This window comes from Alligator mississippiensis, chromosome 15 (genome assembly GCF_030867095.1).
Source record: "Alligator mississippiensis isolate rAllMis1 chromosome 15, rAllMis1, whole genome shotgun sequence".
NCBI classification, from domain to species: domain Eukaryota; kingdom Metazoa; phylum Chordata; order Crocodylia; family Alligatoridae; genus Alligator; species Alligator mississippiensis.
In genome coordinates, this window is record NC_081838.1 from 5949618 (window position 1) to 5974551 (window position 24934).

General features: G+C 47.3%; 1 protein-coding gene across 1 annotated transcript; it reads right to left on the minus strand.

Moving 5' to 3' along the window:
- Nucleotides 1-24624, minus strand: CERS5 (ceramide synthase 5). Its single transcript, XM_006264612.4, has 10 exons — nt 24432-24624; nt 18948-19053; nt 16660-16790; nt 13685-13742; nt 12588-12638; nt 11596-11688; nt 9326-9454; nt 8915-9021; nt 6831-6987; nt 1-1350 (listed from the first exon to the last, which is right to left on the minus strand). The coding sequence occupies exons 1-10, from the start codon at nt 24599-24601 to the stop codon at nt 1198-1200; spliced, it is 1155 nt and encodes a 384-aa protein (XP_006264674.1). The 5' UTR covers nt 24602-24624; the 3' UTR covers nt 1-1197.
- Nucleotides 24625-24934: the final 310 nt, after the last annotated feature.

A 24934-nucleotide genomic window follows, 5' to 3' on the forward strand; every position in this document is an offset into this window, starting at 1 on the left:
CACTTTCTGAAGCTCTTTTTAATCAGATAAAGAGTAAACAATGGTATAAAACGGTAACAACTCAAGAAATTTCCAAAGTCGTCGTCATGATTTCAACGCTTGGGTCTCTTCCATTGCCCCAAAGTACCATTGAATTAAAAAGAAGCAATGCCTGTGGCGTGGCTGCCTTTCCAGCCCACCGGTTCCTCTGTGCAGGGCTCTGAAACCAGGGCAGCAACGAATTTGCTTTTTCCTGGAAAAAATACACGCACAGGCAGGCTTGCGACTTCTGCCCCTGTGGAAAGGTAGTGGAGCCCAACAGCACTGGTCTGTCTGTGACTCGTGTCCTTAGAAATCTGGCCAGTTTTATCCTGAAACCCTTGTAAAAGCATTCAGACCCTCAAGACTTGCTGGGAAGCATGTACAACGTAGCTTTCTCAGGGGCAAAGAAAAAAAAAAAAAGTTATTCCAAAACACTGTAGATAAGACTTTTTAGAGGGACAACTGAGCACCAAAATAGGCAGCAAATGCCAACTTGGTCCCTCTTGACAGCAGCGGTTACAAGCAATAACCGCTTTAGCAACTTAGATCATGCCTTCGTCCACCGGGTTGTAACACAATCGAATTCAACGCTTCGCTGTAGCACAGACCAGTCGCGGGAGGACTGGTACTCAGCTCCGACTGAAAGAGCTTCTGTGCTAGAGCCCAGGGCGTTGGATCGTGGAGTATCCGAGCAGTTTTAGAGCACAGTCTAAACGTATTCTGGAGTGCATCAAAAAAAACACAAACCAAACCACATGCACTGAACCTGCGCTGGGGCAAGCAGCGTCTTTGGAACGGTACTTAACTCGTCCACCGTCAGTCAGCGAGTCCCAGCCCAAACTCTTCCCCGTGCTTGAGTTGATCTTAATGAAAACTTGTTTGTGACAAACAAAAATACTTCTGCAAACAACATGACAGAGGGGACAAGGAGACTTAAATAGAAAATGGCTTGTTCTCTTTAAAAAAAGTGAAATTCGCGTTCGCTTTTGTACTAGTTGTCAGCTCTATCCCTTCTGCACTGTGAAGGCTTAGACTCGTTTACATTGTGCCCATTTGGATGTCAGGGAGGTTTTCAGGGAAAGGGATTTTGATTAAAAGATCACTTGGGAACATGGAGCTCAACACATTTAGATAGTGAAAGAAAAGTCTGTGTTTGCTGATGGCCTCTCCCCGGCCTTACTCCTCTTCTGCCCACTGGCCAGTAGTTATGTGGCCATTAATCCGATTGGCGCCATTGCTTGAAGTGCAGAAGTTTCCTTTTGTGCTGTTTGAAGTTGTGTCTTCCTCTTCAGAGCTGCTCTCCACATCACTGCGATCATCTTTTGATACCTAAAGGTTTCAATCCAACGTTGGGGTGCAAAGGGGAAGAAGAGGGGAAAACATGTATTCACAGGAAAAAGCCCTTAGGGGGTCTCGTCTCGCTGATCAGCCAATAGAGTTGTCCCTGACAGCATATTCTGAGCCATTTCAAGTCAAACCTTTCATGAGCTGGACCTTCTAGGCAACTGCAGGGAGCAAGACTGACATCAAAAAGGGAACTAAACTACTAAGGAAATCTGAGGTTTGTTTGTTTTTTTCACACTTTCAGATCTGTTTTACAACCGCCGGCAAGCCCAGCTTCGCATTTTAGCAATAATCCCCCCTCCCACAGCCATGTCAAGTGCTGAACTCCAAGGAAAGAGATGTAGTTCTATTATAGTTCAAACCTTCTTCCTGTGGTTAAGTGCTAGCACAGATTAATGCCTGCCCTTCCAAGAGAAAGTTTTGTTCCAGAAGTAATAGTGGCAAGTCCACAACCTGTTCTGACACCTTGGCAATAGCAGGTGGTAAGAGTCAACATCACTATCAGTTCTGGAGGGACAGTTGCCTCCTTCAGTTTGCCCAAGTCGGAGCAGTTTGTGAATTTCCTTTTCACTTTCAGAAGAAACTGGGGACTTTTCCTACCTCAGCATTTGCACGCGGTGCCCCCTCCTTCACAGCCTGTGCAGTGGGGGTGCAATGTTCTGAAGAAAGTAGGGGGGCACTGATAGAGACTTTGGGGGCCAATACCGATAGTCGATTTTTAAAGAGGCTATTGGCTGATGCTGATCCAATTTCCGATACAGCTGCGTGCAGCTGATAAGCCTGTTGTGGTGAAAGGGGAGGGAAGAGCGGTGGCGGGGCAGATCAATGCCCCCCACAGTGAAGGAGCAGTAGGGCTGGGGTAGGTGCTGCCCAGCCCAGGTAGGCACAGAACAGAGCCACAGCTCATCCAGCGGGTGCAAGGAGGGGGGCTGCTGCTGCACACCACTGGTCTGGGAGCAGCTCATCTGGCAGATCCTGCCACTCTCTTGGCACTTGTCCAGGTGGGCACAGAGGGGACGGGCACACGGACCGGGCTGGGGCCGAGGGCCACACTCCCAGCACCAGCTCCGAGCTCAGTGCAGTACAGCCCCCAACCCACAGCTGCAGCCTGCCCTGCCCCACGCAGATCCAGGGGCACATACCAGCCCCTGTGCCCTCCCAGACGAGTGGCAGGAGAGCAGCAGGAGCCGGATGAGCAGATGAGCCACTGGACGAGCCATTCCCAGACCAGCAGTGCACAGTGGCAGGAGCCGCCACCCTTCGCCTGGTGCCTTCCAGATGAGCCATGGCTGTCCCACACCTGCCCCACCTGGCTAGCGCCTACTCCAGCCCCACTGCTCCCTCACTGCAGGGAACATTCATCTGCCCCCCACCCCACCCCTTCCCTCCCACCACAATGGACTTACCAGCTGCACGCAGCTCTCCAAGCTGCCAGACTCTGCTCCTTACTGCCTGTGTGCAAGTACGGGCATTTATCAGCCACATCAGGCCAATTTCCAATAAAGTCAATTTTCTTTATATCAGTGCCGATTTGATATTGGACCAATATATCGGTGCATCTCTAGAAGCAAGCACTCCAAGGAACAAGTGCACATATAAACCAAGGCACATTTGCACAGGTGGGTAGAAGGAAAGGCCCTCTGATGGAACCTCTACAAACACAAGAAGCATCTGTATCCAACAAGCCTCTAGAATTTAGTAGGGGTGCACTGATAAAGATTTTTTGGGCTGATACAGATAGCTGATTACTGACCCAGCAGTGTCTGGCTGGTAAGTCTGGTGAGGGAAGGGAAGGGGCAAATCAAGGCCCGTTGGTGAGGGAGGGAGTGGAGTGCGGGACAGAGCTGGGGCTTCATCGGGGGGGGGGGGGGGGGGTGCAAAGGGGCAGGCAGCTTGTGCCACTGCATGCAGCCTGGGGGAAGCATGGGGAGGGGGTGCTCCCTGGATCTGCACGGGGCGAGGGTGGGCTGCCACTGCGCGCTCGAGGGCTGCACTTGGGCGAGGTAGGGTGGGCGGCGGTAACACTGGGAAGGGGAAGCCAGAGTCAAGTTCACCCCACTCCCTGCGCCCCCTGGACAAGCTGCTGGCTCCATTCTGTGCCCTGCCCCAGCTGGACAATGGCTGCCCCAGCCCCACTTCCTCCCTCACCAAAGGGCCTCGATCTGCCCCCACCCCCACGCCCCTTCCCCTACAGAGGCTTACCAGCAGGATGCCAATCTGCAAGCTGCCAGGCTGCACTCCTGGCTGCGTGCATGCACAGCGTTTACCGGCGACATTATCAGCCAGGTCAGCCAAAAAAAGCCGATCGCCAATAACATCAATTTTCCTTTTATCAGTGCTGATGCGCTATGAATCGACATATCAGTGCACCTCTAGAATTTAGCTCTCCCCTCTCTAGGTGACTTCTAGCTTCTGTGACTAGATCGGTTTAGCTTGCATGTAAGTTATCAGCTTTCAAAATACACCTGCATGCGTCACTGGGGATGAACACGCTTGTGAGAGAGAAGCTTGTACACTACCGAGTCAAATGTGCAGTATTATGGTTGCAACGTGTCCTTCCTTGTAGTCTACCACGAGGGGGCAGTGTGTCACTAGTACAGGGCCAAATAGTTCCCAATCATGTGGCCCATGCCACCAAGGGGTAAGTGAAGGGAGTTCACAATTCCAACCCAACTGAAAACAGTCAAGTGAAAGTGGCTAATTGCCAACACCAGGGACTCACGAGCTGGAAGAGGAGAGCTGCCAACCCATTTCCTCACTGCCTGTACAGCACCTGCCTTGCATACCCCCATGGGAAGCTCCCTACTTTGGGCCTGCAACAAACAGCCTCATCTTCTTACCTAAGAGGCAAGTACTCATTCAATGGTTAAAACATGCAGCCATGTTTGGGGCCAGGCCTAGTCCAAGCTGGACTAACAGACTTTGAACAGTCTTAGATAGGAAGTTTCCTAATACCTGGAAAGATCTGGCAGGAAACCAGTGCCAGTTAATGATTCCCAGGCTAGGTTTGATAGCCTCTTGCATGCACTGCCCTCTAGGAGACAGGGATACCTCTGCTGCCAGAAACACCATGTCTTCCTCAAGTACCCCCCTCAATTGGGAGTTCAACCGGCCAGCAAAAAGCAGAAATGCCTACATATTATTCTGGTTTTCCAATTATCTGAAAAGCAAATGCAGGTCCAAGCAAGAACTAATGTTCTTTGTACTGCTCCGTCTCCTCCATTTACAGATCTCAGAGCGTTACAGACACTAATGATAAGCATCATTTTATGCAAAGGCCAACGGAAACAGATGAGTGTTGCACAGACAGCTGGTGGCAGTGCCAACTCACAGGTCCCTTCTTCAACTGCTGGATAACCCCGCAACTTAGCATCCTACATGGATCAGCACCTCAGTGAGGCAAATAGTTTAAAAGAAGCTGCAAAATGCAGCCCTTTTAATCCCAGAGTTACAGTTCTGTATTTCTCTTAAAGCTCAGCAGGAGATGGACACATCTATAGGCAACAGCACTGATTACACTTACATGCAAGGGATGAAACTGTCCAGCTCCAGTCTGGCACAGAGAAAAGGAGTGAGAAAAGAGTGAAGAGTACAGAAGCAGAGTCTAGAATCCTTTCCCTGGCTACGTCACCTGGTCAGGAGAGAAAAAGCAAGGAAATGCAAGCAATGTAGACCTCCAGGTGCGGAGAGCGCCACGTAGGCAGATATTCTACTCAGAAACTAGCAGCAGCCAGAGGGGAAACAAGCAATAGGACCAGGCACAAACTCTGCAACATATCTACTTCCCCACACCTGAGGCCCTTCCCTAACTCAGACTGCCATAGAGGATGCTGTTACAAATATTTCTTCAGGCTACACAAGTTCCCTAGGCCTGGGCCAGCTCCACAGTCTAAAAGCAGCATCAAGTGGAACCAGTTTCTCACAGGAGTCCCAAGTATCCAGGGGTTCACAAACCCCTGCGCTAGTCCTAAACCCCTCCCAGTGGAAGATCAAGGGCACTGACTGGCTAGAAGGACACTCCACAATGCTGGTTCTCCCAGGACACTCCTGGGCATGGCTCCCAGCCTGAGACAAGCACTTGCTAGCATTGACCCAGTGGGGAACAGCTTTCCAGCAGTGCCTATGCTGCTCTCTCCAACACAACCCAATGTCTGGCAGTCCCCAAATACAGAAACTGGGGGGAAGGAAGTCTGAACTGAGATTCTGTCTGGCTCAGCATGCACTTTTCAGAGCATTTAGCTAACAACACACTGTCAAGTATTAGGGGTGCACCGATAAGACATTTTTGGGGCCGATACCGACAGCCGATATTTGAGGGATATCAGCCGATACCGATCTGATTTCCAATACAGCTTCCTCCAGCTGGTAAGTCTGTTGTGGTGGAAGGGGCAGGGGGTGGGAAGGGGTGTGTGTGTGGGGGGGGGGTAAATCAACACCCCTTGCGGTGAGGAAGGGGGTAGGTGCTGCTCGGGGCAGGGGCAGCTCCCACCTCTGCTTGCACCATGGGGAGGGGGTGTTGTCCCCTGGAACTGCACTGTGTGGGCTGCAGCCAGGGCTGCACGGGGCTCTTCTCGGCAGGTGCTGGGCTTGGAGCAGGTGCTGGTGATGCTGGGAGAATGCTGCATACACCCCAGATTTCACCACAGCTCTGCTCCCAGTGCCACTGCCACCAGCCGCAACTCCCCACCTCCACCCTCATGCTGGGACTGCAGCTGGCAGCAGCAGCGCTGGAAGCAGAACTAGTGAAATTTGGGGTGGGTGCAGCATCCTTCCAGTGCCGCTGGCGCCCACTCCGAGTCTAGCCCCAGCTGCAGCCCACCCTGCCCCACACAGATCCAGGGGGGTTACATGCCCCCCCACCTTCCCAGGGTGCAAGCAGTGGTGGGAGCCGCCCCCCTCGACGAGCTGCAGCTCCCTCCTGCGCCTGCCCCCCCTTCCCCCCTGCTGGACAGCGCCTGCCCCTGCCCCCTCCCTCACCAGAGTGGGTGTTGATTTGCCCCCTCCACCACACCAGACTTACCAGCTGGAGGCAGCTATCCACACTGCCGGCGGTGCTCCTTGCTGCCTGAGTGCTGCACTGCGGCTGTGCGCAGCAGGGGTATTTATTGGCCAAATTATCGGCCCCATTGGGCTGATATCCGATACAGCCAATTTTCTTTACATTGGTACTGATCCAATATCGGACCCATGTATCACTGCACCTCTATCAAATATCTCTTCTCTTCTCCTGATACCCCTTCAGTGCCAGAAAGATATGGTTACAGTCACCTCACTGCCATGTCTTCCAAAGCCTGTGGAAAACACAACTGACCCTCGATGTTGCAGAGTCATGCCACAGCACCCGTGGTGATGACATTGCAGCCCACACCAAGCAATACAGAAAGGGTGTCTGATTTTGGAGCAGATGCCTGATCCCTGCGGCGCGTACACAGAAGAGGACCCAGCCTAGCCATAGACAACCTTACCTTTCCCCGCATGAGGGCCTTGTAAGCAATGCGAATGATGAGATAGGACCAGATGATGTGCAGAACCTGCAGAGTTACCAAGAGTCCATTGAACAGCCACCATGAAGGATAAGGACCAATCAGCTCCCAGCTCTCAAACAGGGTTGTATTCAAGATCCTGAAAGAGGATCCCAGAATGCATTAGATTGGGTGCTTTGCCAATACTCTGATCCTCGGCTGCCAGCTCTGAGCTGAGCTAACTGGGCAGATGCCTGAAAGGTTTCTCCCCCATGTGAGTTTCTATCACTTAGCTCCTTTCACAATGCTTACGCCCCAACCAACAGTCTCTTGGTACAGTAAGGAAGGATTTGAATCTAGACTTGTGTCAAACTGTTTGAATGGTATGGCAACAGCAGGTGATGTGGACTGCTTCCAAAGTGTAGGTTAAATATACAGATCCACTTCTCTCCCCATTCTCCAGGGCATGATGAACATTCACAGTGCATTCAAGGGAAGAGACAGCAGTTGCTCATGTCACAAGCACTGCTGGGAAGGTATGAAATGTTTACTGAAGAGCTAGGCCTTACTCACATGCTTGAGGAAATTTCTTCCTGGCTATAAAAGTGAGAAAGGAATTTGACCCCAAGTGCATAGCAAAGTTTACTAGTGAAGCTGGTGTTCCCTGGCCCCAGGCTTTTCCTCTGCTCCTCCCACCAAGTTGAAAGGACTGCAGACCAACTAGTGAGACTTAACACTGCATACTTGAAGAGGACTCTGATCTCTTCACTAAGGTTTATCAGCAATGCCTTAGCTTAATAAAGCTCTTTGGCCTTATCTATGGAAAAGGTAGTTTATGGAGTAATTTTTAAAAAATACCCACGATAACACTTTGCTTTCAGTAATAAGCCTGTTCACAGGCACAGAAATGATCATCTAGACCCAGTTTATAGCTGTATTACTGCACAGTTTCTTAGGCACGATGTGGCATTGTTCTACAGACTAAGGGGAGACTATGCACTAAATGGAACAGCACAGCATCTTCAAATGTTAATGAAGCTGTGAAGCAGGGGAATTGCATTACAGCCAACAGAAAGCATATTAAAGATTTACAGGGCTTCTGAGCTATGTGATGTCACAACATGCATCACACTGTGGGAAACAATGGAATAAAGAACAGAAAAAGATGGCCACATTTGTCAAGGGGAAGCAGGGACCCTCTCTGAAGGGAGCATCGGTAAAGGCAGGCATGGGTACCTAAACCTTCCTTGATATCTAGATTCCCTTTTTTTATTATGTATATTAATACAAATAGGGTCTTTGAAATGCCCCTACCAGTACAACGTAAGTTAAGCGGCACATTATGCTTATCAGAAACACCCATGAAAGAAAGAGCAAGTAGGCTGTCTCCTATTTACAGAATAAGGACAGAGCGCAAAAACAAGACCAGCTGAGCAACATCCATGTTCAGCAGAACTTGTCAGACACCTTCTGCAGATGAGATAAACACACCTGTCACCAAAGTACCCCACCAGGCCTGACCTAATGTAGATGTGGCTGAAGGAAAGGCAAATCTCATTGCAAAATGATTAACTACAAGCAACTTCATCTCAGGTTGATAAATTCAAAACTTAAAGACCTAGAAAGGCTCAAAGCAGCCAGAGCACAAGGACAGTGCAAATGTCCAAAAGTAACGGAGGGGGGAATAACCCAGAGGGCCACAAACAGAAACCTGCCTCATGGATAACTGGCCTTTATTTCCACAACATCTTACAGATAAAAGACTCAAGCCATCCCCTTTGCATCTTTCTAGGCAAATACTGACTGGCAGAGTTGGGTGCAGCTGTTGCATTGCCTTCATCTTGCAGTTTAAGGGGAGTGGTGATCAGCTGTATTTAGGACTCTGGTCACACTTTGAGTATGTATCCACGCTTTAACACCTAAGAAGAATCCTCTCTGACAAGAGCTCAAAACATTACCCCCCCAGCAACAGCCAGCTGGTCCGCAGCTTCAAGCTACTCTGGGGGACTGGTAGCAAAAGCTGCGAGAAGCCCCAATACAAGGGCTTGACCAAGAAAGGAAGGAACAAAAGTGCCCATCTCACTTACCAGTATGGGTAAATACCTAGTCGAGTCACGATGAACACAACACTAAAGAGCATGAAGGTGGCATCACAGACACGTTGGTACTTGGCATAATTGGCCAGTTTTGCAGCCTAAGAGAAACAGGATGTGTTACAAGTTTCACTTCCCTGACGTGTACATGCATAAAAGAGCACTCCAGAGCACACAAGCCCTCCAGTTACCAGGGAGTCTTGAACAACTAAGGACTAGTCCCCACACAAGGGGCAAAGCTAACAGGGCAGATCAGGAATGTACGTCTACTGGAGTGTCCAGCTTAGACTCCCAAGCCAGAGTGGAAGGAGGAAAAGCAGAGGAGAAGCTTTACCCTGCAGCCTCAGTCCACACGCCTTCCACAGAGGCTCAAAGTTCAGGGAGGGAAACAGGAGGTTCACTCACCTCCAGGAGGAAGTCTGAGGCATCGTGGAGGCACAGCACCAGCGTCCCTACCCGCACCATGTTGTTCATATAGGAGAATGTAATAAGTCCAATTGTAGCCAAGTGATGGACAAACATGATAAGAAAATCCTGAAAGGGGAAGATCAAGTTTAAGGAACTTCTGGCAGGAAAACAAATGAAGAGGCTTAGAACAAGGGCACCAAACTGACCAAACAATGTCTGGTCAGACCTTCAAGCTTGTTTGTATAATCCAATCTGCCTCCCTGTCTGCTCTGGACAAGCTTTCCTTTTTAGGACATGCTGTATCGTACAGGTAGACCATTCCTCTAACCACAAATGGAAGGAAGCCCCCAAACCACAACCCACACACAGAATGCTATTTCTTCTCCCATAGCATCCAGCTGTAGCTCCTGCCCTTCTCCACAATATTCAGACTACTTCCCTGGTTCCTAGCATCCTGCCTGCTTTACCCCAGAAGTCACTATCTGAACTTGAAGCTGAGGCTTCTGGTTCTCACAGCAGCATCCAGCAGGATCTTTGCTTGCTCTGAATTGTCAGGCTGGACCAGTGAACTTGGACACTGTCGGTGACTGCACCGAAATGGTCACTCTTGTTAACTTTTATTGGTCATGTACTAAAATGCAGAATTGACCAGTCTACTTTCACTGTCCTGAGTGAAGTGCAAAAAGTAAACAGTATTCACAGCCAAATGTTCCAGTGCTATCAGTAAAAAGAAACTTGCATTTTGGAAGTTATTCATTTCGAACTGAGATCATTCCTTTAACACCACATTTCACACTGACATTCACTCTTAATACAGCTTGCATGGACCTTGTGATAGGCAATATTGCCATGTTGCACATCGCTAACCCAATGAGCAGCAATATTTACATTCAACAGTTACGGTAAAAGTGAAAATCACATAAGTACAGCTTTGGAAGAGTACAGTTCTGAGAGAGACTGCAGGTTGACACCCCCAACACAGGCATTACAATTTAGTTTCAGAGAAGATCCAACTGCAACACCTTTCAAAATTCATTTCTTTCTTTACCCTGTCAACTACTATTTGCTGCTTGTGGCCTTTTGCTATCGTCTGTGATTTCCACTATATTTACCTGCTACAGTTGCATTCTTTATAAACCACCTTATCCCTCCGAATGCAGTTCTGCTGTTCAGTAAATCATTTTACAATTACTGACTTGCTAGCTGCGCTTCAGGTTTTAGGAATATATGGTGCATGAATCAGAGACTAGTGAAGAAGGCATTATAGTCTGTCACATAATTACAATTAATGTAACAGCCTTGTCTGTACTCTGTATCTTTTAAGTTGCTATAAATTGTTAGCTTTGCAGTGAATCATATCCCACCGGTTATGTTGGACAAATTCCACTCAGATGTGTTTACAAACGTGATGATCTACTTGTTTTAAGTGATCAGATGAATCCTACTCCCTAAATAGATGGGAATCTCTCTCTGAACAAAAGACAGTAGATATCTATACATTTAACAAAGCGGGCCCCACCTGATCACACTACCTGGGGCAAAGAGAAATGTGCTGGTTCCTTTACATTTGTTTGTAGCTCAGTTGAGCGGTAAGAGAGTCTGACTAACCGGTGTTGCCAGGAACTCAGGAAATAGAAATGTATTTTTAAAAATAGAGCAGTATAAGACCACCATGGGGTTTGTTTTTGGTTTTTTGTTGTTGGGGGGGGGGTTAATTGTAGCTCATGTGGGGCTCTGTGCTGCCACAGCTAGACTGCTCATTTAAAGCTAGCTTGGACATTTTTACACCAACACCACAGTCTGCAATGCAGACATAATCTTATGCCCTTAAATCATTTAGCAACAAAGAGGGAGGCTAGCCCAGGTATCATTAGGTGCTATGTTCCCTAAAGGGAAGTAAGTAATCTCTGTGCTATTTTTTATTTTGTTGAAACCAAGACTTTCATCTAGCTTCCCCACATCTGTCTAGGAAACATGCATAATGTTTGCATCATCTTACTTCTCCTAATTAAAATCTACTTTTATACAAGCACAGAATCAACAGTTCTATTGTGCGGTGCTGATGGATCCCCTTCTTCACTCAAGCAAGTGAAAGGGGTTTGGACGGGGCTGCCGTTCCAAGTTCCTGCGCAGGCTTAAAAAGTAGACGAACCATGAAAAAAGACGAGTGAGGAGAAAAACAGTTAGAGCAATGCTTCAGCAGCACAATGTATCTACTGGTCCTGTCTCTTGTGGAATGTGTTCAGTGAAATTCTGGTTGCTCTTACCTTTCGTTTAATGTCTGTAAACTGAGAAAACATGAGAGACCAATAGAAGGCCAGCTCCATGATATAGTAATAGTAAAGGCTGGACGTTAGGGGCTGGAAAAAAAAGACACAAAGGACAGGTTGGTTAAAGGACAAAGGAGTCCAACATTTGCATTAAAAGCCACTTTGTTTTCCCTTAATCAATCCATCTCACTCTCTTAACCTTTCACCCCAGAAAGCTGAGGCAGGAGGAGAGGCAGCAGATGCCCAGTTAAGGTTTAATAAAAGTCAACTTAAGCAGTTACAAGTATATACAAATTATAGACAGACTGTTAAGGAATAAAACTCTCCTTCATTTTTCCAGCTACTCAGTTGGTTTAATAAAAGATATCACATCTACCCAAAGAACCTTGCCTGCCTTCAGTTTTGACAGCTTAAGGAATAAAAGTTTCCTGTTTGAGTAGAAAAAATAAAAGTAAGGCTTAAGGTCCATGTATAACTGCCCGAGCTGAACAAAAGGCAAAAAGAACACCATGATAAAAGGTGGCTTGTATCACTGTTTCTGTACAATTGTCTCACCATCCAAGTGCCAGGGGAAATCAGTTTTATAATATGGGAATATTCCACTAGCTCATTCACATTTGCTAAAAGGATGCTTTGGCAGTTTCATGTAAAGGCCAAAAAACTGTATGGCCCACAGAGACAACTCTGTCTGAGGTAGTCCTTCCTTTGCAGAGGGGACAGCAGAACACTGCTCGAAAACTTGTAAGAGCATCTGGGGCACCCACTCAGTAGATAATGAGAAGTCTCCCGAGTTTCAACATCACACCCGTCCCAAGGAATAAAACTGGAGAGCTTGCAAAAGGTTCAGTTCTCAAAACTTTGGGGATACTACACAAAACAATAATACACATTCGAGTAAAGGCTTTAAAGCTACCAGGAAACTTCAACAGCTAGTTCACTAGACTTCTTCTGACTAAGAGACCCTTAGGCATGCATGAGTCAACTCCTACCTGGAAAGGGTAGTTGTACCAGCATTGTCGTGTGTCCCAAAACCAGGGGGTCTAGAATTAAGAGAACAGATGATTAGCTTACTAGCATATTTCTTCCTATATGCCAGGGTGCCAGGGAACCCTGGGGTGCCATCAGATCCTTTGAAGGGTCCCGCAAGGTGTGAAGAGATAAGTAAATAAGCCCAGATTGGACATGTCTCTGCCTGGACAATCCCCCATCCCTACTGCTCAGCACCTGGGTAAGGAGGTAGGAACCAAAATATATATATTTGTTTTTTAAACTGTCTGCCACACAGCTCACAACAGTTATGGAGGGGTGCCTTGAGTCCAAAACATTTGAGACCCACTGCTATCCACTCTTTGGTTTTGCTCACCTAAAACATTCCTTTCCCACCACAGCCCAGGAGCTCCAACATATTCCTTCTGTCCAAGCTGCCTTTACTCTTGGATTTCACAAAATGAAGACCATCTATTTCTTCTGGCAACACTGTGCTATTATGCGCATGGAAATGCAAGTGCAAAGGGAGAGCTCTAAGCAAGGACAGTCTGAAGATATGGATCTGTGTCCTTGCAAAGGAAAAAAAACCCACCGTGGGCTCTACTTAAGAGTGAACAAGTCTATCCTGTTCTGAAGTCAGAGGGAAAGAGAAAGAATCCTCTTGAATCAATGGCAGAGGGCAGATTTTATAAAAGCTGTCTTTCCTGTTTTGAGAGGCCATGACTCCCAATATGCACCTAACTCCTATTTCTTTTTTTTTTTTCTTTTTTTAAGGATTATGTCCAAGATTTCCAAGCTAGTTTTAATTCAGCAAACTTGGGTAACGACAGCAAGGAAAATGAAGCAGCGCCAGCTTCACCACAGGTGGTACAAACTCTCCAGGGATCCTGGAAAATGACATGGGCAGCTGCAGCCAGTGCTACCACCTATTCAATACAAGTACCAGGTAGCTAGATTAAAGCTAGCATGGGTATGTCAGTGCTATAGTCACATCAGCCAATCTGCAGTGAAGATGTAGCCCTTAGTTTCATAGCATATCACAAGGAGCAAACAGTAGAAGGAAAAAACTGAGAGCCACACACAAAAATATACAACTCACCGACCAGAGAAATCTGATTCCATAAGAAAATATACTTAAATAAAATGTAAATCTCCACCTGAGAACAGAAGTATAAAAAAAGACAGAAGTGAAGCATTTAAATGAAAATGAACACTGCATGGTTAATACTTGTACAGCAAAAATCAAAACAATTATGAACAGATCTAAATTAACCACCCACAGAAATGAGTTTTGCTGAGTTTAAGTTGTCTTTCTAGGGCAAACTCACTAATATTACTAAAGTCAACCTTTCGTCCATCAGAATAAAAATATTTAAGGAAATGTATGTCCCACACTAATTAACGTGAACAATTCAGGTTCAAACTTAATTGCAGGGTTTTTTGGAAACATAGGAAAGTTAACGCTGAATTATACATCTTGGTACATACTGGTACCAAGGCTACAACTTTGAAGAAGTATGAAGATCTAACAAATACCCAATAGAAATTGTTTTTTAGATATATTGGGAGTAAAAGGAAGGCCCAGGGAGGAATAGGACCCCTGCTAAATGGGCAGAAACAATTGGTGCTGGACAGGGGGGACAAGGCTGAACTCCTCAACGAGTTCTTTGCCTCAGTGTTCCTAAGTGAGGGGCACGACAAGTCTCTCACTGGGGTTGTAGAGAGGCAGCAGCAAGGCGCCAGACTTCCATACGTAGATCCTGAGGTGGTGCAGAGTCACTTGGAAGAACTGGATGCCTTTAAGTCGGCACGCCCGGACGAGCTCCATCCAAGGGTGCTGAAGGCCCTGGCCGACATCATTGCAGAGCCACTGGCGGGAATATTCGAACGCTCGTGGCACACGGGCCAAGACCGAGAGGATTGGAAAAGGGCTAACGTGGTCCCCATTTTCAAGAAGGGGAGGAAGGAGGACGCGGGCAACTATAGGCCAGTCAGTCTCACCTCCATCCTTGGTAAAGTCTTTGAAAAAATTATCAAGGCTCACATTTGTGAGAGCCCGGCAGGGCAGATTATGCTGAGGGGAAACCAGCACGGGTTTGTGGCAGGCAGATCGTGCCTGACCAACCTAGTCTCTTTTTATGACCAGGTTACGAAATGCCTGGACACAGGAGGAGGGGTGGATGTCGTATACTTAGACTTCAGGAAGGCCTTCGATACGGTATCCCACCCCATACTGGTGAACAAGTTAAGAGGCTGTGACTTGGATGACTACACAGTCCGGTGGGTGGTGAACTGGCTAGAAGGTCGCACCCAAAGAGTCGTGGTGGATGGGTCGGTCTCGACCTGGAAGGGTGTGGGCAGTGGGGTCCCGCAGGGCTCGGTCCTTGGACCGATACTCTTTAATGTCTTCATCAGTGACTTGGACGAGGAAGTCAAATGTACTCTGTCCAAGTTTGCAGATGACACAAAGCTATGGGGAGAAGTGGACACGCCAGAGGGTGGGAACAGCTGCAGGCAGACCTGGACAGGTTGGACAAGTGGGCAGAAAACAACAGGATGCAGTTCAACAAGGAGAAATGCAAAGTGCTGCACCTAGGGAGGAAAAATGTCCAGCACACCTACAGCCTAGGGAATGACCTGCTGGGTGGCACAGAGGTGGAAAGGAATCTTGGAGTCCTAGTGGACTCCAAGATGAACATGAGCCGGCAGTGTGACGAAGCCATCAGAAAAGCCAATGGCACTTTATCGTGCATCAGCAGATACACGACGAATAGGTCCAAGGAGGTGATACTTCCCCTCTATCAGGCGCTGGTCAGACCGCAGTTGGAGTACTGCGTGCAATTCTGGGCACCACACTTCAAGAAGGATGCGGATAACCTGGAGAGGGTCCAGAGAAGGGCCACTCGTATGGTCAAGGGCCTGCAGACCAAGCCCTACGAGGAGAGACTAGGGAAACTGGACCTTTTCAGCCTCCGCAAGAGAAGGATGAGAGGCGACCTTGTGGCTGCCTTTAAGTTCATCATGGGGGCACAGAAGGGAATTGGTGAGTATTTATTCACCAAGGCGCCCCCGGGGGTTACAAGAAACAATGGCCACAAGCTAGCAGAGAGCAGATTTAGACTAGACATTAGGAAGAACTTCTTCACAGTTCGAGTGGCCAAGGTCTGGAACGGGCTCCCAAGGGAGGTGGTGCTCTCCCCTACCCTGGGGGTCTTCAAGAGGAGGTTAGATGAGTATCTAGCTGGGGTCATCTAGACCCAGCACTCTTTCCTGCTTATGCAGGGGGTCGGACTCGATGATCTATTGAGGTCCCTTCCGACCCTAACATCTATGAATCTATGAATCTATGAAATCCTACTCAACACATGAAAGATTTCAAATTAGAGCACAAGCCAGTTAGAGGCACGGGACAAATCCTCCTCCCATCCCCATTTGTATATCTTGGTGGCTTAAAGTAGACAAAGTTTTACTAGCAGATGGAAGGGAAGGCAGGGGAAAAGTTAATGTGGAGAGACTAAGTTGTCATTAGGGAGGAGAAAAAGGCACCATCTGGGAAATGAGCAGGGGAAAAAAACTCTCAAATACTACACTGATGTGGGTCCATATAAACTGTTGAGGCAGAAAGAAAAAGCAAGAAAGTAAACTGAAGTAGGTTAGAAGAAACAAGAAACCATAAAGAAACTCTACAGACCATTGCCTAAGTCATGAAGAAAGTCAGTTTGGAAAAAAATGTTTTGTTTGGGAAGTCAGACTGTCCAGAAAGCTCTCACCTGCCTTAAGTGGAGTTACCCAGTTATGGTGAAATGTCACTAATTGCATGAGAGAGAGGCCACCCTGAGACAAGATTATTGACCACTTAGACTTTAATGGTCCTGTAGAGATGTCTTGGCATACATACCACTTTGTATGAATAAATGCTAAAAAAAAAAGTCTTCCTTATTTCCTCAGTGTCCAACTGCCCCTAAGAAACCCATTTCCATTCATAATCCATTGCCCATAAAATGTCAGTTAAAAATACAGCGCGCAACTCGAGCTTTAAGATGAGGCCACATTCTGGTCTCTGCACAAACCTACATGCTCTCACAAAATTTAGTGAGGATGGTGGGTTTGTCCTGGTTCCTCCGATGACGAAACCAGCGCTGGATCTTTCGAACATCCCAGTCTAGCTGCTTTGACAACCCTTCTAACCTTCTTCCATCTGGAGACTAGGAGAAAATGAATCAAGAGTCAGACACTGTTCCTGTTTTCCAAAGACCCTTTCCTCTCCCAAATCTTTCTGAGACTTTTCCTCTTTGAACCATGAATCAGTCACAAAATCACAAGGTACACGTACAGAGAAATCATGCTAGAAGGATGGTATTTGATATGAATTCTGTTTTGATACAAATTCAATTAAACTTTTAGCATTAACAGAAGCATACCATGACAATTCCTATATATTATTTGCAAGTGGAATTGGTTTAATGTTTCTTCACCTCCAAATCCCCCAACAGCAAAAAAACCCCCAGGAACATAGATACCTGAGAAACAGTTTTACCAGTTAATTACCATTTCATAGGATATTAGTACACGAAGTGGGTTTTGTGAAATCAGTGGGAGTCTATATAAAAACCTGACATTCCAGAAGCTGGAATGATCAGAGCTGAACTTATTTAAGAATAGTAATCCTGATATGACAATTTTCTTAAAAGGTTTGGTTAACTTTTTAATAACTTTTATTTACTCCATGGGGTAAAATATTGCCATTTTCAGAGACTTTTTATACCTCTCACCTCCAAAATGTAGATCTAAGGCAGGAGTATCGCTACACTGTTCCTAGGAAATCTAACAGTGTTGTTCTCTTTAGTGGCACAAATCAGTTCACAAAAGCAGACGAAACAGGGCCCGATAGCAACTGCTTCCAGACAGGCCAATTGCTGAGGTGGATGATATTAAAATGACACTGGTCTAAAATTAATGAGCTCCATCAGGAAGTCGCTAGATCTCACAACTGTGTTTGTGCACAACCTGTGTGGCTGTGCAGGGCACTGAGCTACCAACATGGCCACAATGGCTGTGCAACAAACTCCAGATAACAGAAAAATCTTTGCTCTAGGGATGATATTCCAGAGCAGCCTCCCTGCAATCTCATCACAACCACACTGCTCCTTTCATTTAGGTGTCAGGGGCTCAAGCTACCTAGAGCATCTGTCCAAAAGAATAAAGGTCATAAGGCTTGTTTTATAAAACTCTAATTTCAAAACAGGAAAGTAATTTTGTTTCTGCACTAGTGCTACACATCCCGATCCATGCTAACATCCCGATTTCTGAGCCTATTCAGTCTAGTGGTCCAGCTAAAAAGCAGAGTTGTTTTGGTTACATTTTTAACCAATGGCTCCCTGGTGTGCTTCTTTTTGAACTTGACTTTCAAGGACGCCTTGTGTCTAAGCTTCCCCCCCCGCCCCATCACTGGTGGGAAAACACAAAGCTCCCTCTGTTCAGCTGCAATTCAAGCAGCATAGAATGACCCAAGTTTTACTGGAGATACTTTCAGAACCACTCTTGCACTCACTAAGAGAATTTTATCCACTTTACTCAGAACAGCATTCAGACGCCTATATATGATCATAAGAAACTCTGTTTTATTTCCTGATACTAGTGTCAGTGATACTACCAATATCAGTTTAACTGACAGCACTGAATAAATGAAGGACAGCCTGCAGGATTCAGTCATTTAATGGTGAAGCAATACTATGGGCAGATGTTACAATGAAAAAGTGGCTGAGAACAATTACCAGAAGAAATCCTACTGCCAACATCCAATGTCCTGTCACAAAACAGGATCCTTTTCTGTTAGCAGTTACAACTGAAGTTTTCCCTTCCTACAACTAGACTTTGGCTTCGAGAGCTATCCAGTTCTACAAACCACAGCAGTAATCCGAGGAAGGCACCTGTGGGACGGACCAGCCAGGCCAGTCTGCAGAGAAGGTAAAGGTACCTTCCAGGAGGAAGTGAAAGATACAGAGGAATCTCCTGGTAACTACACCAGGCGGAGAGATTCAGGGGACTGAAAGAAAAAGCTCACATCCTCTACAACAAGAAAACTTTGTGAACTTTAAACAATTCTTTGGCTTGCAAAACTGAAGCTGAGGCATATAGAGAACAAAAGTCACTGTGAGAAACAGGAAAGGGGGTGGATACAGTCATACGTGAACTAAGCAAGGTGCCAAAATTACTGAGTAAAACGAGTGCTCATCAGAAACAGACCCTGACTAAACAGAACTAGCGCTAGGCTGCAAAGTGTATGTCACCAAAACCACAAGACAGAGCCAAGTTCTCATTTACACACCTGCATCTTGAGCAGGATCTGAAAAATGACTCACCTTGGTGATGGATGTAAACACTTTCTCTAGAATTGCATTGGGTTGAGCTCTGTGAGGTCCGCTGTCTTGAATGCCCAGGTTTATGGCACATGGTTTGGCAATAAACCTGAAAAAGTCACAAAGAGCCATATTCAAGATACAATTTTTTTTCCCCCTCTCAGTGACTGAATCATGTGCCCTAACTGCTTGCAGACTGCCCAATACTACCCAAATACCGCCCAACCTTTTTCAGGCTGGTAATTTATACTCCCTCGCTGCAGGATTTCCTTCTGCCAATGTCAAAAAAGAGTCATGTTAAGAGATAAGACACTGGGAAAAGGGTTACAAAACCGTCTCTTTGGTGAATACAGATTGTTGCATTTTAATCTGCATTATCAGGACATTTTAAGTGCTTGGGGAAAGTAACAGTAGGCGCCTTGGAGACTAATGTCCACTTCACATTACCAGAACTGGTAAAGAAGCTGCAGGGTAGGCTTCCTCGGGAACTTACTGTAGCTGCAATCTGGTAGGAATGCTTCTAGAAATGGTGAAAACTGCCACCTTATTGAAACACTCCTGAATAGCTAAAAAACTAACAAATGAGGAGAGAGAGAAAAAGAGAGTGAGGATACAACACAGAGGAGGAGGACAAACCTGTGTCTTGCTGAGCCCATCTCATATGCCATGCCACAGTTTCCCAGCTATTAAATAGGGATGGTACATTTAGCTCAAACATCCAGGGAAGCTGAGAGATTTAATGTATGAACGGTTTGAAGAAGGTTTGGAGACCACTGAATAAAGGTATGCATCAGCAGCATTTTTAGCCACATCCGATAACCTGCAACTCCCCAAATCAGTAGCAAATCCTTTAAACAGGAACGTAAGACATACAGAGTTGCCAGCAAATCAAGAGTGTAAGACTACAAGAGATAATGAAAAAGGGACAAAATTCCATACGCTTTACCTTAAAAACCGGACTGGATCCCTCCCGCCACTGAGCAATCTGCCCCTCCCATTCTGTGGCACTCTGAAAAGCACCTTCTGGATGATGGTGGGGATTCAGACCCCCTACTTTTTCAGATGAAGATGCTAAAATCAAATTCTTGAAGAGAGACGTAGTGCTTGCCAGCCATAGGCCCCAGATCACTTCACAGGTGCGACACCAATGTAGCCCTGCAATGCCACTTGTGATGGGCAAGCACTGCCTCCATACAGTAAACACTTAGTTCATAGCTGGGATATTAAATGCGTCCCTCCGTCAAGAACCTTTCTAGTTTAGAAGTTGCTTTGCTTCAAAGAGAAAATAAGATGGTGGAAAAGAGTCTTAATTCCAGAGAAAAAAGCTCAGTCTGAACGGGGAGGGATGCCATATTAATATTGGGTTGGTCAGGCCAATCAGGAAATGCAGACATAATTAAAATATAAGTTATCATCTTGCAATAAAAGTAATTATAATTGCCACTACCAGAAAACAGTTCACCGTATGTACAATGTAAAGACTGCCTCTTCACTACTTAAATGGCAACTATTCTACCTGCTATCTTCAAGACCACATCCACATGGCTTTTCTTACAAAGATTTCCTCCTGCCTTGAGAACTGTGCATCACAATTAATAACATAATTAGGAGGCACTAAAGGTTGTCACCTAATTTCCTTTGTTCAGTTTTCATCCAAATGCCCACCCTATGGTTTGGTTTCCCCCAAAGTGCCAAAGCAACCGCATCTTTTGCATGACTAAACCAGACTGACAGTTGCGTCCAAGGAAGCAAATGGAGTCAAAAGGGAGGACGAGAACTTGAAGTGAACTGCTCTAATCCTTTCCTTCCTACTGAAGATAAAAAGTACCCTCTCTAGAGAGCCCTTCTTTACAAATCCAACTTCCTGCGTGGCAACATTAGTTGTCTGCTGAGTCCCTATTGCAGTTCTGAAGAAGGAAACTTTCCCAACATGTTAAGGTTTATGATATGTGCACCTTTGAGCAGTCTGGATTTAATTACTTGAGATAAGAGGGTCAACCCCTGTAGCAATGTAGCTCATTTCAAAATCTCAGTATATAAGATGTGTAAAACTGAAAGGAAGAGACTTCTGTCAATGATTTACAAACTCTGATTTTCAACTCTGTTTCTTGAATGGAACAAATTCTAGAGGACTGATTAGTCAGATAGAAACATGTTGCAGATCTCCCCACCCTCGCCCCTCAGCACTGGCTAGCAGAGATGCATTCCAGAGTCATAAAACGATCTACGTGTTTTCCCAGCTTCAACATCACGCAGATTCACTGAGGTCTGTAAAACACTCTTTGCATCAATGTGACATCAATTCAGAGAAAGTGGAGCTGCAACAAAATTGAGGGGAAAAAATATTTCCTCCTAAGGCTGAAGATCTAAGGAGGGGGGAGGGAAAGGAAGAACAGAAGACGCACAAAGGGAAAGGAGCTAAAACAGAAAAGCTGCAGAAATATATAGTTTATGCTCCGTATCATCAGTCCTGCTGCAAATTGTGTCAAGGAACCATCTGACTTAATCACCCCCAAGGCCTGGATGTGGGTATAAGCACTATGGGATTTTATTAGAAAATCTGAATTGATGACATATTCAAAAGGTGGGAGGAGAAGAAAAGGATCTCAGAAAAATGGTCTTTGACAGTAAAAATTCTAGGACCTGTACTGACAGTATAATGCCCTGGACACTTCACCAGTGAAAACGCACTCTCCAGAGATATGGTTAAAAAAAAGAAAAGGAGCCACCCCCAAGGCACCATGACAGAGTCAGGAGGTTTCACTCTGAAGGAAAAAAAGAAAAAAACCCTGTCAAGCTCTCATTTTTCTGTGTTTATATTGTAAAGGAGTTTCATGAATCAAATGCCAAGCAGGTCAAATGGGGAATCTAGACAAGCTCAATCTTAGGTTCATGGACAGAATTCAGGAGAGAAGGGGATGCTGCATTTAGAGATGAGTGCTACCCTTGGGAGGAGGCCGGGGAGCAAAAGCACCCAATTCTGAATGCATCCCTGTCAGCTCAGTATTAGCACAACCAATCTCGCTAGCTACACCTTTCTGCACAACCGTAAGTAAACCTGAGTAGGGTGAGGGATGCTACAAGAAAAGCTCTCAGCTTCAGAACTACAAAGCCAGGGGGAAAGCAGCCCAGACTTATGGCAATGATTAAGTGTTACCCTGGGGGCTGCTTTACTTGACTTGCAGATCTTGTATCTTGCACTTGCTGGTGCCTAAAGTTTTAAAGGAAAGTGAGTATTGCCCGCACTTTTGCTAAAATAAATACACCCGGGCCAGTTCATAGGTGTCCACGGGAAAGGGAGAAGGGATTCTGTCCTGGCAGCCCCTACAATATCATGGAATCATAGAAAACGGGGGCTGGAGGGGACCTCAGGAGGTCACATTTAGTCCACCCCCCTGCTCAAAGCAGGACCAGCCCCAACTACATCATCCCAGCCAGAGCTTTGTTGAGCCAGGCCTTAAAAAACTCCACGGATGGAGACCCCACCACCCCTTAGGTAACCCGTTCTAGTGCTTCCCCACCCGCCTAGTGAGAGTTTTTTTAATATCCAACCTAAACTTCTCTCGCTGCAACCTGAGACCAGGAAGCAGTCTAACACTCTTAACAGGAAACATTCCAAGACACGATTTCCTTTCATTTACTGGTAAGCGTGAACATGTGGCCAAGTCCAGCGCTGGCAATCTAGGTTAAGATGGGATTTGGCACTCCTGTTATAAATGTGTCCTTGGATCTTTTACATTGGTTTCAATGATGCTTCAGAGCCCTTACATGCCAGGGCAGAGCAGTTCTGGGCTCTCACTTTCTCTCTCTTTTTAAAAAGGACAGGAGGTAGACCAGGGGTGAAAGAGAAGAGGAGGAAGCAACTCTCCTGACCTATTTCTTCTTCCCTCTCCCCTCCTTCCCTCTTCTGTAGGCCCCAATGGCTTTTCTGCCTCTCTCCGTTCCACCTACCACTTGGTCTATGCAAGCCTACCAGGCACTGCACTTCTCGCAGCAAAGGAAAGCAAAAACAGATTAGATTCCTAGCCAGTCTTTCTGCAGCCCTTCCCATGATTACGAAAGCGCTGCCCTTTCTGCAAAGGAGAAACTAAGATTAATCGGTCTTCTTTAAATCATTTACACAAGAAACCAGTGGCTTTGTTAGCGTCTCTTTGCAGTCTTCCTCCATAGAAGCACCTTGGAAAACCACACCCAACACCACTTCGCTGTCATCTACCTATAAACGCCGTCTTGCCCTTGATTGTATAAAGGCACCTCCATCAAAAGCATAAGGGAACCTTTGCACCAAGCTAGAATAAAAAAAAAATCCAGCTGACATCTACCTATGCATAACAAAATCTAACAAGATAAAGCTATTCTAAATATTTGTAAGCCTGACAATTAGCCATGCAGGCTTCCCCTATACTGGGGAAGTCTGTACGCAGCTACCTGTTGGGAGTTTAACACTGGGGGAGTGTGACAGTCACAGGCCACACGGGGAAGCCATGTTTCCTCAGCACTCAGGGGACGGGAACTAGGGAAGTGCAAAGAAATTGTGATGGTCCCGTGTTCTCTTCACCCATCGGTCTAATGCATTAGTGGGCAACGCATCCAAAGTTTAAAAGTGCAGGGTGGCAGCAAACAACTGCATTTCCCTGATCTAGGACTAGACAGAAAAAAAAAATCAACACTTTGATTGTAGGCTCCTGGGCACAGAAATGAAAAGGATTTTCTGAAGTAGTTCCCTGCATCATCAACATCACCCGCCTAAAGCTGCACTAGCGCACGCGGCGATCACACCACCCAAAAATGAGAGAGAGAAAAAACCCTTCAGATCAACTTGCGTGTTCGCCTGCCACGCCCCGCATCACATTTTTTACCGATATGCAATATCCCGTTGTACGCTCACGCTAACATAGTAAGGTACAGCACGTGAAGAAAACGAGACGTCCAGACCAATGACACGTTCACGTTTTACACGGTAAAAGAGATCGAAGGATCAACGTAGACCCCGTGGGTCGCCAAACCCTGGATGCGGCTCCCTAGGGATCTCCTACCCGGGGGTCTTTCAGACACCGGACGAGCCCCGCCCGGGGTCGGGGGTCGGACTCGACGGATATCTCCGATATCTACAAATCTACCACGGCGGCCCAAAGAGAAAACCGGCCATCTAGACGCACGCAGCGGGGTCCGGCTCCCCTGCCCCGAGTTTAACCTCAACGAGCCGCGCCGAAACCGCCACCCAAGCTTTCGAGGTTCACCCCGCGCGAGGGGCTGGGGGTCCTCACTTGCTGGCTTCAGAGGCAATTTCAGGAGTTCCCCCCAAAAAACCGACCCCTCCCTGCCAACCCCCGCGCGGGGGGGGGGAGGGGGAGGGGGAGGGGGGTGTTTCTCCCAGGAGAACCCGCGGTTTTCTCCCGCGCTCGCTCGTGTCGGGGGTCCCCTCAGCGCGCGCGGCCTGGGCGTGTCCCGCCCCCCGCGGAGCCCACAGCGGCCCGGCCCGCGCACCTCTCGAAGAGCAGCCGCACAGCGAAGATGCCGAGCGCCAGCGGGAAGGCGCAGGCGACGAGGCCGGCGCGCGGGGAGCGGCCCGCCACGTCCGCCCACGTCACGTTGCGCGGCAGCCAGAACCGCTCGTCCCAGAACCAAGCCGAGAGCAGCGCCGCGGCCGCCGCCATCTTCCGCCCGCCCCGCCCCGGTGAGGGCCGCGGGGCGGGGCTAGCGCCGGCCACGCCCGGAAGAACGCCGGCCGCTCCGCCCTCCTCTCGCCGGGCCGCCGCGGCCGCTCTGTGCTGCGCTCTATGGTCCGCCCTCCGGCGGGCTGTGCGCATGCGCGGGGGGAAGCGTGGTGCAGCACGTGCGATGGGCTGGAATGTTTTCCCGCCTCCGGCCCAGCGCTAGGGGACACGTGAGCATAGTGTTCATTCCTGCCCAAGGCAGGGCAGCAGGCTTGAGGATTTGCTCAGGTCCCCTCCCACCCTACATCTATGAAGGGTTTTCTCCCCCGGGGA

Bases quoted from the DNA above. Each gene is read 5' to 3' on its own strand.
- CERS5 (XM_006264612.4), bottom strand. From the start codon at position 24,601: ATGGCGGCGGCCGCGGCGCTGCTCTCGGCTTGGTTCTGGGACGAGCGG. The intron at 9,022-9,325 runs GTGAGTGAACCT...TGTTTCTCTTAG, and splicing joins CCTCAGACTTCCTCCTGGAG to GCTGCAAAACTGGCCAATTA. The intron at 6,988-8,914 runs GTAAGTGAGATG...ATCCTCTTTCAG, and splicing joins CTAGGTATTTACCCATACTG to GATCTTGAATACAACCCTGT.